The following is a 15226-nucleotide window of genomic DNA, read 5'->3' as shown; positions in this document are numbered from 1 at the left end:
CCAGCTACTCAGGAGGCTGAGATCTGAAGCCAGCTGGGGCAGGAAAATCCCTGAAACTCTTATATCCATTTAGCTACCTAAAAACTGGAAGTGGGGCTACAATTCAAAGTGGTAGAGCACTAACCTTGAGCAAAAAAGCTCAGGGACAGCACCCAGGCCCTGAATTCAAGCCACACAACCAACCCAAAGAGAGAGTCATTATTTGTTCCTCTATTCTGTTAAGTTCTTCACCACAGATGTGTTTTGGGCTTTATCAAATAATTTTTTTTCACTACTTATCACAATGCCTGTATGTTCCTTTGTCCATTATCAATATAAAGTTCTGCTCACTTATTTACAAAGGCAAACCATCAAATTACATCAGTATCTCAGCAGAAACCCTAAAATCCAGGACATACATAATATATATATAATGTTTAATCAGGCTGGGTGCCTGTAATCCCAGCTATTCAGGAGGTTGAGATCTGAGGATCATGGTTCAAAGCCAGCCCAAAAAGGAAAGTCCGTGAGACGCTTATCTCCAACAAACCACCAGAAAACTGGAAATGGTTATGTGGATCAGGTGGTAGAGCACTCACCTTGAGCTGAAGATCTGAGGGCAGTGTTCAGGCCCAGAGTTTAAACCCCATGACTGACAAAAAAAATTATTATATTTAATCATATATATAATTATAATTATATATGGGGGTTATGAGGCTTGGGCATTGTTTGTGGGCTTCTTTTGTTTGGGTTTAGTGCTCTATCCCTGATCCACAGCTCCACTTCTGGCCTTTTTGGTAAAGTGGAGATGAGTTTTATGGACTCTCCTGCTCAGCCTGGCTTAGAACCATGATCCTCAGATCTCAGCCTTCTGAATAGCTAGGATTACAGGTGTGAACCGCCAGCACCCAGCCTTAAAATGATATGTTTTTAAGCCCTGAGAGTAAACAGCTGCCAACCAAAATTATTATACCCAGCAAAATTATCCTTTCAAGTTGGTGGAAAGATAAGGACTTTCCATGAAAAGCACAAAGTAAAGCTATTCAGGAAACTAGCGTTATAGACAATACTTAGAGGAATCTTACAGAGAAAAGAGTAAGGAAAGACAGTCACACACACAGGAGCTTCAAAAATGAAAAAAAAAAACTTAAAAGAAATAGAGGGAAATATAGGAGGAAAAAAGAAAACTTCTTTGGCTCAGGAATCTAGCAAACTCTCAAGATAAATAAGAGAAAACAGGACTGGAACTACCCAGGGGGGAAAATAGGACTTAGTAAAATACTTCTCAACAATTACCTTAAATGTAAATATACTTAACTCTGTAATTGAAAGACACAAACTGGCTAATTGGATTAAAAAATAAGATCTAGACAAACGAAGAAAGGAAGGGTAAATATAGCCGTTATGTCAGTGTGAGAATGGAAACAGGTAACTTGAGGCATGATGGGAAAGAATGATAGAGGGTGGGTGACATTGATCAAGATGCATTATACTCACAAGCGGAAATGTTGAATTGAAACTCCTTTAGATAACTCATCTTTATTTAAAATAAATATTGAGAGGCTGAGAATGTGAATTAGTAGCAGAGTGCTTGCCTAGCATGCAAGAAGACCTGGGCTCGATTCCTCAGCACCACATACACAGAAAAGGCCAGAAGTGGTGTTGTGGTTCAAATGGTAGAGTGGTAACCTTGAGCAAAAGCTCAGGGACAATGCCCAGGTCCTGAGTTCAAGCTCCAGAACTGGCAAAATAGGAAGGGAGGAAGGGAGGGAAGGAAGGAAGGAAGGAAGGAAGGAAGGAAGGAAGGAAGGAAGGAAGGAAGGAAGGAAGGAAATACTGAGCTGAGCATCGGTGGCTCACACTGTAATCCTGGCTGAGATCTGAGGATCCAGGTTCAAAGCCAGTCCTGGGCAGAAACATCTATAAGCCTCTCATCTCTGATAAACCAGCAAAATGTGGAAGTGGAGGTGACGCTGTGGCTCAAGCAGTGGAGCACCTGTCTTCAGGGCAGAGCCTCAGCCTGAGTTCAAACTCCAGGCCTAGCGCCCAAAAAGGGACTGTGATTGGCTCCTCTTCTGTCAGGTGACCGCTGCTCTGACCCAATCGAACTTCTCAAAGCCCCGCCCATCAAAGCCCATGAATCCAATTGGCTCCTGTTGTGGCACGTGACCACCCCTCTTCGCCAATCAACCTTCCCAAACCACAGGCACCCGATTGGCTCCTCTTGTGTCAGGTGACCACCCTGCGGACCAATCCCAGGGCCGCGCGCGGGTTTATCTCCGAGGTGGCGCGGGCTGAGCGCGGGCGACTGTTCCTTTATTAGGCGCAGGGCGCGGGCTGTACAGCGCCGGCCGGAGCCGGGCTAGCGGGGTGGGTGGGAAGCCATTCCACAGCAGCCCACGACGGGCACCCCAGGAAGCCTGGGTCGCAGACAAGAAGTGAACCGACCCGATCCCCGCCCGGCGCCAGGAGGGGGTGGCCCGCCACGGGCGCCACGGGGCGGGCCACAGGACGGGCTTCATCTGGAATCAGGGAGGGAGGGAGGGGTGGGGAGGGGGCTCCCGCGTCTCCCCCCACCCAAGCCCCAGAGGGTGCGCCCGAGGGCGGGCTGGGCGCTTAGTCCATGCCAGGGCCGTGTACTCAGTACACAGAATCCAGCTGGGCCCAAATAGGTCCACAGACTCAGCCCCACGGGGCACGGGGGGGTGGGGGGGAAGCGTCTCCATATATATATATAGTAAAAAATAATAATAATGTTTGTTTAAATGAATTTCGTTTCTATACAAAAAATGTAAAAAGAAGAGAGGAGGAAGAAGAAGAAAAGGAAAGAATAAAGAATAATAATTCACAGGTGTCAGAGTGAGAGAGAGAAAAGAGAAGGCTGGCAAGGGATACGGGAGGGAAGAGAAGGTCCCAGACTGGTTACAAGATTCAGAAGGTGGGTGTCAGCCCCCACATTATAAATAAAGGAAGACTATGAGTCTGGGCTGGTGCAAAAGGCTGGTGAAGAGAGAGAGAGGGAGAGGGAAGAGGGAGACAGAGAGAGAGAGAGAATGTCAGGATGGGATATCCTTCAGATCCAAGGTCCAAGGATTGAAGAACACTTCAGGGAGAGAGAGGGAGACAGACAGACAGACAGAGACAGAGATGCAGAGCGAGGTGACAGACAGGGGGGCGGGGGTGGGGTCGTCTCCAGATCCGAGATCTAAAGCAAGGAGCTCTTCCTTCAGGCCAGCACCTGCCTCTTGGGGGTGACTTCAGGCTGGGGTCCCAGCTGGGTCTGGGCCTGAGTCAGGGGGGCAGGGACAGACAGGGGGTGCGGCTGGGCAGGGGGGGCTGCGGTGGCGGGGCTGGGCGTGGACTCGGACCAGTCGGACAGGGAGGGGGGCGACGGGCTGGCCCAGTGCTCGGGAGACTCGGGGGACGGAGTCAGGTAAGGATGCTCATTGGGGACCCGGAGAAAGCGACCCTTGGCAGGGCTACTGCCGGTCCCCGCGGCCGGGTATTCCTCTCCGTGCCCGGGAGGGGCCAGGTAGGGAGGGGGCCGCTCTTGGGGCGAGACGGGGGTCCCCGGGTTGAGCAGCTGGGGTCCCGGAGCCAGGGGCAGCAGGAAGGAGGACCCCGGGGGTGCAGGTGGGGGCAGCCGGGCCCAGTCGAGGGGGACAGCCACGGGGTTCAACAGGCCCAGGCTGAGCACGCAGCTCCCGGGGGGCTGGCGCCCCAGAGCCGCCGCCCTGCCCGCACCCCCAAGCTGCGTCAAGGACACGGCGGTGGCCGCAGCCGCCCCGTAGGGAGCCTCCAGGGAGAAGCCTCCAGGGGAGGCAGGGGTCCCCCCGAAGGGCCGAGGGGAGTCCAGAGAGTCCACGGGGGACAGCGTGACCGAGCTGTCGGCCAGGGGGCCCGGGCAGGCCAGGCTCAGCTTCTTGCCCCGTCCGCGAGCGCCCTGAGGGCCCAGCCCGGCCTTCCCCAGAGGCCTGCGGCTCTTCTTGGCCCCCGACGGTGTGGCTTTCAGGCCGGGGAGGAAGGCCCCGGGGGGACAGAGCAGGGGTCCCAGGCCATGGGGCCCCGGGGGGCTGCGGGGCCCGCTGGGCTGGTCCAGGAGGCGCACGATGTCCTGGTGCAGTCGCTCGTGGGCCACGTCCCTGGGCAGCCTGTCCATGTGGTCTGTGATCTCCCGGTTGGCAAAATGATCCAGCAACAGCTTGACCACCTCATAGCTGCCCTCCCTGGCCGCCAGGAACAGCGGGGTCTCCTCCTGGGGACGGGGGAGGGGAGCACACCCACACATGTCAATGCCACCCTGGCCAAGGTCAGAGAGGTCACATCCCCGCTCTGCTGCAGGACCTGACGGACACGCTCTTTCCTTTAGAAAGATCCAACAGGGCCAGGTGCCAGTGGCTCTGGCCTGTCATCCTAGCTATTCAGGAGGCTGAGATCTGAGGATTGAGAATCAAAGCCAGCTCAGGCACAGAAGTCTGTGAATCTCTGATCTCCAATAAACCCACTTAGGAAACTGGAAGTGGCACTGTGGTTCAAGTGGTGGAGCGCTAGCCTTGAACTGAAGAGCTGAGGGACAGCGCCCAGGCCCAGAGTTCAGCCCCCCCCCCAAAAAATGAAATGAAATGAAGATGGTGGAGGGGGCGTATCCTTACTTCCCTACTTTGGAGATAAGAACAGAGGTTCAGAGAAGTTAAACAGTTTCCCCAAGCTCACACAGCAGCTGCTACACACTTCTTCATCTGACCAATTCTTAGAGCCTCCTGGCCCCAAATCCCAGCCCTAAAAGCTGGGTGTGGGCAGAGTGAATGCCCCACTAGCTTTCCCCCACCCTGTTCTGTCACCTGTGCCCCCCCCCCCGCCATACCCGCACAGGAGGGGAGGGGCTGAGGGCTCACCTTGCCGTCCTGCATGTCCTTATTAGCGCCGTTCTTGAGCAGAGCCAAGGCGGCCTCCACGTTGTTCACAGCTGCAGCCCAGTGCAGGGCTGACTTCCCTGGAGAGAGGGGGGAAGAGTCAGGGTCCAGGCCAGAGCCCAGCTCACACCCCCAGCACCCCAGTATTGGGGGGGGGCAGTTAGTGTCTGCAAAACAGCTTGGGAGGCCGGCCAGCTGAGCACAGCTGAGCCCCTGTGCTTGGTGCGTGAATCAGTATTCCTATTCCCGCTTACTAACTTCACCGGGCACCCATGGTGCACGCCTGCTTTCCCAGCTCCTCAGGAGGCTGAGATCTGAGGATGGAGGGTCAAAGCCAGCCTGGGCAGGAAAGTCCATGACACTCTTATCTCCAATGAACCACCAGAAAACCGGAAGTGGCGCTGTGGCTCAAGGGGTAGAGCGTTTGCCATGAGCTGAAGAGCTGAGGGACAGCGCCCAGGTCCAAAGTGCAAGACCCACAACTGACAAAATAAATAAATAAAAATAATATATATATATATAATGGTAGTAACAACAATAACCGAGTGTTAATGATTACTTATAAAATAAGGCTAGTTATAAAATAATAAATAACTGACCAGTTATTGGTTTTTTGGTTTTTTGGGGGGGGTTTTGTCAGTCATGGGGCTTGAACTCTGGGCCTGGGCGCTGTCCCTCAGCTCTTCAGCTCAAGGTGAGCACTCTACCAGTTGAGCTACAGCGCCACTTCCGGTTTTCTAGTGGTTTATTGGAGATAGGAGTCTCACGGTCTTTCCTGCCGGGGCTGGCTTTGAACCATGATTCTCAGATCTCAGCCTCCTGAGTAGCTAGGATTACAGGCGTGAGCCACCGGCGCCCGGCCTGACCAGTTATTGTTTTAATGAACTGATTAATTTTTTTTAAATGGCCAAAGACTGTGGTGTGTCTTGTGTGAAGCCAGGCTCTTGTAAAACCTTACAGATTACAGATTGGATCCAGTTGCAGATATTTATTACAGCTGCCCAGCAGGTGGCAGTAGAGTGGATTTCTTCCAGTAAAGCCTGCAGTCAGGGGACAGGGGTAGAAACCCACCGCCAACCAGGCCTTGAGCCTTGTCCCAAGCAGCTGGAAATGAGCTGTCAGAAGGAAGCCACTCTGTGTGTGTGTGTGTGTGTGTGTGTGTGTGTGTGTGTATGTGTGTGTGTGTGTGTGTGTGTGTGTGTGTGTGTGTGTGTGGCTTGAACTCAGGGCCCCGGTGCTGTCCCTCAGCTTGTTCAATCAAGGCTAGCGCTCTACCCACTTGAGCCACAGCTCCACTTTTCCGTGGTCAATTGGAAGGAAGTCTCCCACAGGCTTCCCTGCCTAGGGCTGCCCTCAAATGAGGATCCTCAGGCCTCAGCCTCCTGAGGCTGGCATGGGTGCCCAGCTCTACTGTGGGTGTCCAGGAGACCCCTCCCGGCTCCCAGCCCCTACCCACGGCTTCCGGTCAGCCTACCCAGCTCGTCCACCGCGTTCACGTCGGCGTGGCAGGCGATCAGCTCCTCTACCATACCCTCCACCGCCAGGCGGGCTGCCAGGATCAGGCTGGTGGAGCCGTCCGCCATGCGGGCGTCCAGGTCTGTGGAGCGATTCCGGATGAGGATCTAGAGAGAAAGGGGAGGGGGGGCAACAGGGAAAGTCACACCAGAACAGAGGGATCAGCAGACCCCTGACACCTCCTGGGACTCTGACCGATTCATGAGCCACAGCTTCCCGTGACTTACAATGGGGTAGCGTACTGCTAATTCCATCTCAAGCTAAAAACACCCCAAATCAAAATGGATGGGGGGCCAGGGGAGATGGTCCTGGGGCTTGAACGCTGGGCCTAGGTGCTGTCCCTCAGCTCTTCAGCTCAAGGTGAGCACTCTACCACTTGAGCCACAGCGCCACTTCCGGTTTTCTGGTGGTTTATTGGAAATAAGAGTCTCACGGACGCCGGGCGCTGGTGGCTCATGCCTGTCATCCTAGCTACTCAGGAGGCTGAGATCTGAGGATCGCGGTTCAAAGCCAACCCGGGCAGGAGAGACTGTGAGACTCCTATCTCCAAAAACCACCAGAAAACCGGAAGTGGCGCTGTAGCTCAAGTGGTAGAGCGCTCGCCTTGAGCTGAAGAGCTGAGGGACAGCGCCCAGGCCCAGAGTTTGAGCCCCACGGCCGACCAAAAAAAAAAAAAAAAAGAGTCTCACGGACTTCCCTGCTCAGGCTGGCCTTGAACCATGATCCTCAGATCTCAGCCTCCTGAGTAGCTAGGATGGCAGGTGTGAGCCACCAGCACCTGGCCAAAAAAAATCCATTTTGGAAGCTGGGCGCCGGTGGCTCACGCCTGTCATCCTAACTCCTCATGAGACCGAGGTCTGAAGGTCACAGCTGAAAGCTAGCCCAGGCAAGAAAGTCTGCGAGATGCTTATCTCCAATGAGCCCCTAAAAAGCCAGAAACGGAGCTGTGGCTCAAGTGGTAGAGCACCAGCCTTAAGCAAAAAAAGCTCAGGGACAGCGCCCAGACGCAGAGTTCAAGCCCCAGGACCACACACACACACAAAAGAGAGAGCCTGGAGGGTTGTAGGTGGCTCACACCTGTAATCACCTAGCTGCTCAGGAGAGTGAGATCTGAGGATTGAAGTTCAAAGCCAGCCTGGACAGGAATGTCTGTGAGACTCTTATCTCCAATGAACCACTCAAAAAAAGCCAGAAGCCAGGTGCCGGTGGCTCACGCCTGTCATCCTAGCTACTCAGGAGGCTGAGATCTGAGGATCGCGGTTCAAAGCCAGCCTGGGCAGCAAAGTCCGTGAAACTCTTATCTCCAATAAACCACCAGAAACCCGGAAGTGGCTCTGTGGCTCAAGTGGTAGAGCGCTCCCTTGAACTGAAGAGCTGAGGGACAGCACCCAGGCCCGGAGTTCAAGCTCCATGACTGACAAAAAAAAAAAGAGGGATCTGAATCCGGGGTGTCTGATGTCCACCGTAGCCCCGTGTCCAGCAGCGATCCAGGCTCACCTGGAAGACGCCCTGCGCGTCGGCGGTCACAGCCGTGTGCAGCGGGGTGCGGCCCGAGTGGTCCTGGGCGTTGGTGTCCGCTCCGGCGTCCAGCAGCCGCTTGGCGGCGTCGGCCCGGGCGTAGCGTGCGGCCAGGTGCAGGGCGGTCTCGCCCGTGCGGTCAGTCCGAGCCCCAAGCTGGGCCCCTTGGCAGATGAGGTCTGAGAGGATGCTGGCGGAGGAGTCATCCACGTCCTCCTCCTCGGCTGGGATCTGCTCCAGGGCCCCTCCACAGAAGGAGGCCAGCATGAGGGGGGTGAAGCCGTCTGTGGGGACAGGAGGCCGTCACTGAGCCATTGCGGCTTCCCGGGGGCCCGAGGCCAGGGGCACGCCATTGAGGACCAATGGGCTGCCGGGCACCGGTGGCCTACGCCTGTCACCCCAGCTACTCGGGAGGCTGAGGTCTGAGGAGGATCGTGATTCAAGGCCAGCCCAGGCAGAAAAGTCTACGGGCTACTTATCACCAATGGGCCAAAAAGCCAGACATGAACTGTGGCTCACGTGGTAGAGCACCAGCCTCTGAGCGGGGAAAAGCTTGGGGACAGCACCACCTAGGCCCTGAATTCAAGCTCCAGGACCAGAGCACGCACGTGCGTGTGCACACACACACGAGCAAATAGGACACACAGCAATACCAGGAGTGACTACACAGTGGAAGTGGAGCTGTGGCTCAAGTAATAGAATGATAGAGTGAAAAATAGAGTGAAAATAGAGTGAAAAATAGAGTGAAAAAGCTCAAAAACAGCACCAAGTCCTGAGTTCAAACCCCAGGAGAAAGAGGAGGAGGAGGAGGAGGAGGGAGAAGAGGAAGAGGCGGAGAGCGGAATTTCTAGTGTAGGTCCCCCGCCGGGGTCCCCGCGGGCTCTGGGCGCTGACCTGGGCCCCGCACGTTCACGTCCATGGCGTCGGCCTCCGCGTCACCCTGCGGCGGTGTCAGTGCCATGGCTGGGGCCACACGGATGTCGGCGGCCACCAGGTGGTGCTGCGTCCACTGGCGACAGTCCACGGGCTCCTCGGCCCCTGCGCCAGCCTCCTCCACCTGCAAGCACAGGGAGGGATGGACTCAACACCGCAGGCCGAGGGAGAAGGGGCTGCCAGGGGCAGGACACATACGCACACATGCACACGGGGCTGCCAGGGCCTGGCAGGGGCACCACAAACACGCGCGCGCACACACACACATACACACCCTTGAAGCCAAAAGAACCTCTTCCCTCCTTACACTACCCAGCCGCAGGTTCTTTGTTACAGCAGCAGCAGCAAATGAACTAGAATTGTCTGGGCAGGGGGGTGGGTCCCCACTGGGAAGACCCAGGAAGGACTGGCCAGAGGAACGTGCACCCAAGCCACCAAGCCCAGCGGGCTCGCCCAGCCCATCTCCTCGCCTCCTCCCCGGCCACAGAACCACCTGAGAACACACGGGGTCACAAAGCCCCCTCTATGGTCCCCTGGAGCTTGGGAGGCAAGGAGAGCCAAGCTCCTCGGGCGGGAGAGGGGGGAAGGAGGGGGTGTCCCAGTACCCTGAAAGGAAAAGAGCCGAGGAGGGGAGGGGAAGGAGGTGAGGGAGGGAGGGAGGGGAGGGAGGGGAGGGGAGGGGAGGGAAGGGGAGGGGAGGGCTGCGCGGCACCTTCAGTCGCTTGGCCTCCGGGCACTCTGTGTCCATCCAGTCTGTGGCCACCTCCCCCATCAGACTCTCGCCCTTGCCCATGTTCCTAGGGGCACAGGAAGAAAAGGGGGTGACAAAGGGCACTGGGGGGTATCCCGCCTTCGGAGAGGACTTGGGGTGGAGTCAGAGCAGAGGTCACAGAGGCAAGTCAGGGGGCTACAGTGGAAATGGGGGGGGATCTTCAGTCAACAGGTGGCTCACGCCTGTTATCCTAGCATTCAAGGGGCTGAGATTTGAGGATTAGGGTTCAAAGACAGCCCAGGCAGTGAAGACTCTTATCTCCAACTACCCACTCAAAAACTGGAAGTGGAGCTGTGGCTCAAAGTGACAAGAACCCTAGCCTTCAGCACAAAGAGCTCTGGGACAGCGCCCAGGCCCTGAGTTCAAATCCCACCAATAAGAAAACAACATGACTTTCAGCAGGGTGGGAAAGCTGACATGTCTCTCAATTCTGGTGAAAGACATGAACAAGTTGTCTGGCTCAAGCCGGTTTCCCAGCTACTCAGGAGGCTGAGATCTAAGGGTCGCAGTTCAAAGCCAGCCTCTGAAACTCTTATCTCCAATGAACCACTCAAAAACCGGAAGTGGAGCTCTGGCTCAAATGGTAGAGCGCCAGTCCTGAGTGAAAAAGCTCAGGGCCCAAGCCCGGAGTTCCAGTTCCAGGACTGGCATAAACAAATAAATATAACCATAAGTAAATCTAAGACCCGAATCCTGATTCGAGTGGGAAGTTCCTCAGAGGTGAGAGGTCCAAGGTAAGACTGGGTTAGAGGCAGAGGGGGTGGTGGAGGTCACGGAGGGTCATGGGTCACGGGTGAGGATGAAGTATGGAAATGGGGACCCAGGGAATAGTCAGAAGCCAGAAAGTGGGGATGCCCCCCAGCGAGCACAGGGTCTGGGCAGGAGGCTGGACTCTGGGGTCCAGGATGGTCTGAAGTGAAGGTCAAGTTAAGGTCAAAGGCCAACCCCAGTGAAGGCCAGGGTGGGTCAAAGGTCCTCACTTCATGCCCAGCGCATCTTGTCCCACGGGCTCCCGCCGGCCCTTGTGGCCGGCTGCCACGTCCTTGTGCAGCGCGAATCCCTCGGGGAACCACAGGGTGCTGTGCTCTCGCTTGCGCCGGGCCACCATGACGCCCAGGACGAAGATGATGAGCAGGAAGACGGCGCTGGCCGCCAGCAGGGGCATGGTGGGCACGCCCTGCGCGGGCGGCTCCAGCGGCTCCCCTGTGGGCGGGCGGGCGGGGCTTCAGCCGGGGGCGGGGCCTCCACGGGGGCGGGGCCTTGGGGCGGGCCTCTGGAATGGGGCAGGGCTTCCATGGTGGGGCGGGGCCTCGGCCATGGGCAGGGTTTCCGCTGTGGGTGGGGCTCCCGCCATGGGGCGGAGCTTCCACAGTGGGGCGGGGCCTCGGCCATGGGCAGGGATTTCTCTGTGGGGCGGGGCTTCCACGGTGAAGCAAGTCTCAACCATGGGCGGGGTTTCCTCTGTGGGTGGGGCTTCCACTAGGGGGCGGAGCTTCCGTCGTGGGTGGGGCCTCAGCAGCAGGTGGAGCTTCAGATGCAAGTGGGACTTACGGGGGTGGGGAGGGTATCCTGGGCTGCTGGGCGCGGCTTTGGCTATGGGGCGTGGCTTCCTCGGTGGGTGGGGTCCCGACAATGGGGTGTCGCCTTAACCATGGGGTGTGGCCTGGACTGAGTGGCCTGCGCAGCCCCGAGGCAGCGGAGGCGGGGCCTCACCTCGCACATCCCGCAGCGGGTAGGGGAAGTCGAGGCGCTCCACGGCTGACAAGGCCCCCAGGTAGTCGGCGGCACTCTGGGCATCGGGGAAGCAGTGGTCGTTCTCGGGAGACTGCAGGCAGAGCCGGTTGTCAATCTCCAGCATCACGACGGAGCTGCGGGAACAGAAGGGGAGGACCCCAGGGCTCCGCGGGGGCCCAGCCTCACGCGCCCCAGGTCCCCACCGCCGGGTCCCTCCGCGGCCCGCCTGCTCCGGGCTGGCACCCGACCCACCCACCATGCCCCCCAGACGGGTCTCGCTGGGGCCACCCCAGTGGAGACCTGGGACGGTCCTTCACCGGGCTGAAACTCCCAATCCCGGCTGCCTTGCTCTGTGGGTGGGCCCTCTGGTTCCCCATTAAGATTTTTTTGTATTAGCACACATTGGTGGTCCAAGGAGAGAGGGATTCCATACGACATTTCCATGCGTACAGTTTCCATACAATGCACACCCCTCCGTCCCTCTCCCCTACCCTCCTCCTCCTCCGCCGCCCCCCTTCTAACACAACTAACAGGTTTCATCTTTCTGCTTTCAGACATGCATACAAAGTACTTTGATCCTATTTCCCCCCACAGTCTGTTTTTACTCTCACGTCATTCATTGTTAATTGTACCCATGTGCTTTTGTTTTCTTGCTGGGGACGGGAACCCACCCTCCGTCATCATCACTGTGGCTTGAAGCAAACCATCCTCCCGGCCTTCCATTCCTGGATGCTGCCAGCCAGAGCCTGTGCCCCAGCCCACATCCCGCCCCTCCCCGCTTGCTGTGTCAGGGCTCCGTCCTCCTCAGGCCTCTGCTGCATCTTTCACAAATACCATCCCCCACTGCCTTCCAACGCATCTACCCACCCACCAGACAGACAGTTCTTTTATTTGTTTCTTTGGTGCCCATACTGGGGCTTGAACCTAGGTTCTTGTCCTCTTACAGGGTTTTCTCACCCAAGCCTAGCGCTCTACCACTGGAGCCACATGAGAGTTGTGGCAATACTTGGCTTAGACTTACTTTCCTGCCAGGGCTGGCTTTGAACCATACAATCTTCAGCTCTCAGCCTCCTGAGTAGCTAGGGTCACAGTCATAGGCCACAGGCACCCAGACTCATTAAACAACAACAAAAACCCTGCCCTTAAGTGCCCTTACCCACTCTGCTAAATTGTCCCCCTCCCCAAAAGCAGACAGGTTCGATTTGGGGTGCCCCTCCACACCCACCCACCCACCCAAGAGATACTTGTTTCTCTCTGGAGGCATTTTTCATAGTCACCACGAGGGGGCGGTGCCACCAGCTTCTAATGGGTAATGCTGCTAAGCTGCCCGTGTTCAGGGAGACAAAAGTTTTGTCTCACAGCAATAAATGGTCTCTTTCCCAAAAGCTGATGGGTTGAGAAGCCTGTAGGAGATGCATTGCCAAAGGCAGTTCTCCGAGATGTTAAGAAAAAAAAATGGAATAAGATCCAAGTCGGGGTGCCCATGGTCCACACCTGTCAGCCTGGCCACTCTGGAGAATGAGATCTGAGGATTGCAGTTCAAGGCAGCCCGGGCAGGAAAGTGAGACTCAGTATTTTATTTATTTGCCAGTCCTTCTGGAGCTTGAACTGAGGGCCTGGGCACTGTCCCTGTGCTTCTTTTGCTCAAGGCTAGCGCTCTACCACTTTAGCCACAGCGCCACTTCTGGCTTTTTCTGTGTATGTCGTACTGAGGAATCGAACCTAGGTCTTTACGTATAGTAGGCAAGCATGATGAGACTCTTATCTCGAAATAACCACCAAAGCTGAAATGGAGCTGTGGCTCAAAGTGGTGGAGCACTAACTTTGAGGGGAAAAGCTAAAGGGCAATGCCCAGGCCCCAAGTTCAAGCCCTAGAACCAACACACACACACTATCATCTATCTATCTGTCTGTCTATCCATCTATCTATATCACAAGATCGAAGTCACAGGTGCCTGGGCCTGACCTCCTCACCCAGAGCCTCCTTCAGGAAGGTCCTGGTGGAGTCACTCACCCGATCACCTCGGGGACCAGCTCCCGCCGGGCTCGGGGTTCGAAGCCAGGGCCGGGCCGGTGGTAAGGGAACACCATGGCCTGGCCGCGGGCGTCCAGGCGGAAGCGCAGCGAGGTCCTCAGGATGGCGCTGAGCCGCTGCAGGAAATCGGCGCCGGAGCGCAGCAGCTCTTCGGGGGGCAGCAGGACGGTGAGCACCAGCACCCCGCGGGCCAGCAGGGCGGGGACCTCACTGGCGCAGTCCAGCCCGTCCCAGCCGCACTCCTCCGTGTTGCAGCCCTGGTCGCAGCGGCCGTCCGCGAAGTGGTCCGCACAGTATTTTTCATACACGGGGCTGGGGGGGAGGGGGACAGAGAGAGCAGCGTCAGGGGGCCTCTGATCACCCCCAAATGCGCATAGACCACACAGCGCCTGCACAGGGGCAGGGGGGGCGAGGCCGGGGCGGGGCGGGGCGGGGCGGGGCCGGGGCGAGGCCGGGGCCGGGGCGGGGCGGGGCCGGGGGCGGGGGCGGGGCGGGCCGGGGCCTGGGGGGGTGGGGCCGGGGCGGGGCGGGGCGGGGCCGGGGCGGGGCGGGGGCAGGGCCAGGTGGGGCGTGGCCGGGGCGTGGCTGGGGCGGGGCCGGGGTGGGGCGGGCCGGGGCGGGGCCGGGGTGGGGTGGGGCGGGGCGGGGCCGGGCCGGGGCGGGGCCGGGGCCGGGGGCAGGGGCCGGGGCGGGGCCGGGGGCGGGGGCCGGGTGGGGTGGGGCGGGGCCGGGGCGGGGCCGGGGTGGGGCGGGGCCGGGGCGTGGCCGGGGGCGGGGCCGGGGCGGGGCTGGGGCAGGGCTGGGGCCGGGGTGGGGCGGGGCCAGGGCGGGCTGGGGCGGGGGCCGGGCCGGGGCCGGGGCGGGGCGGGGCTGGCCGGGGCCGGGGTGGGGCGGGGCCAGGGCGGGCTGGGGCGGGGCCGGGGCGGGGCCGGGGCGGGGCCGGGGCGGGGCGGGCGGGGCCGGGGCGGGGCTCACTTGCAGGCGCGCTCGCGGCCGGCCCCGCGGCAGTCGAAGTTGTCGTAGAGGCAGGCGGGCGAGCTGCAGGCCGGGTCGCAGCGGCTGTTGTTGAAGAGGCGCCAGCACTGCAGCGCCTCGCACTGCCGCCAGGGGTCGCCCACGCTCAGCGAGCAGTCGCCGCCGTCCCAGCCGCAGCCCGGGCTGTTGCACTCGCGGTCGCAGCGCCCGTCCCCGCGCTTGGCCTGGCAGGCGGCCCGCGGGCACCGCGGCTCCTCGGGCGCCTCCGGCGACGCCGCCGCCGCCACCACCACCGCCGTCGGCGTCTCGCAACGCGGCCCCGCCCAGCCCGGGGCGCACGCGCAGCGGAAGAAGGGGGCCGTGTGCGCGGGGCGGCACGAGCCCCCGTGCAGACACGGCGCGGCGCCCGAGCAGGTGGCGTTGGCGGCTCCCGGGGGTGAGGCCGCCGCCCGGGAGCCCCGGCAGGAGGACCCCGGCAGCCCCGGGGGACAGGCGCAGCGCGGCCCGCGCGCGGTCAGCTGGCACGGGACGCCCGTCGGACACTGCAGCTCCCGGCAGGAGCGCGCCACCCGCTCGCATCGCGGACCCCAGAACGGCTGAGGGGGGCGGGGTGCCCGGAAGAGAGGGAAAGTGGGGGGAGCGGGAGGGAAGGAAGGGAGAGACGGGAGGGTGGAGAAGAGCGGGGTCAGGAGACCTCCAACCTCTCCTGTCCCTCCAGAGGCTCTACTTTGCCAACAAGCCACGCCTCCTCGAGACCACGCCTCTCTGATAAACCACGCCCCATCGTCAGACCACGCCCCCAGCTGACCAGCCAACCGGATCACGCCTCATCAGACCACGCCTCCCCGCAGA

At 59.2% G+C, this 15226-nt stretch overlaps 1 protein-coding gene across 1 annotated transcript in view; it reads right to left on the bottom strand.

The window, feature by feature from the left end:
* Positions 1-1502: 1502 nt before the first annotated feature.
* LOC138808765 (neurogenic locus notch homolog protein 3) overlaps positions 1503-15226 on the bottom strand; it is a 35452-nt gene continuing 21728 nt past the window's right edge. The window contains exons 24-33 of the mRNA XM_069994949.1: positions 14375-14970; positions 13379-13711; positions 11344-11498; positions 10611-10833; positions 9571-9655; positions 8820-8982; positions 7905-8209; positions 6367-6514; positions 4875-4972; positions 1503-4234 (exon numbers count right to left, since the gene is read on the bottom strand). Of these exons, the coding sequence (XP_069851050.1) occupies positions 3206-4234; positions 4875-4972; positions 6367-6514; positions 7905-8209; positions 8820-8982; positions 9571-9655; positions 10611-10833; positions 11344-11498; positions 13379-13711; positions 14375-14970 (3135 nt within the window). The 3' untranslated portion in view covers positions 1503-3205. The remainder of the gene's footprint in view (positions 4235-4874; positions 4973-6366; positions 6515-7904; positions 8210-8819; positions 8983-9570; positions 9656-10610; positions 10834-11343; positions 11499-13378; positions 13712-14374; positions 14971-15226) is intronic.

The sequence above is a fragment of the Dipodomys merriami genome, unplaced genomic scaffold, assembly GCF_024711535.1.
Source record: "Dipodomys merriami isolate MVZ:Mamm:240054 unplaced genomic scaffold, mDipMer1.0.p SCAF_477, whole genome shotgun sequence".
Lineage (NCBI taxonomy): Eukaryota > Metazoa > Chordata > Mammalia > Rodentia > Heteromyidae > Dipodomys > Dipodomys merriami.
The sequence above is the reverse complement of the archived record's forward strand: the minus strand, read 5'-3'. Positions and strand labels throughout refer to the sequence as shown.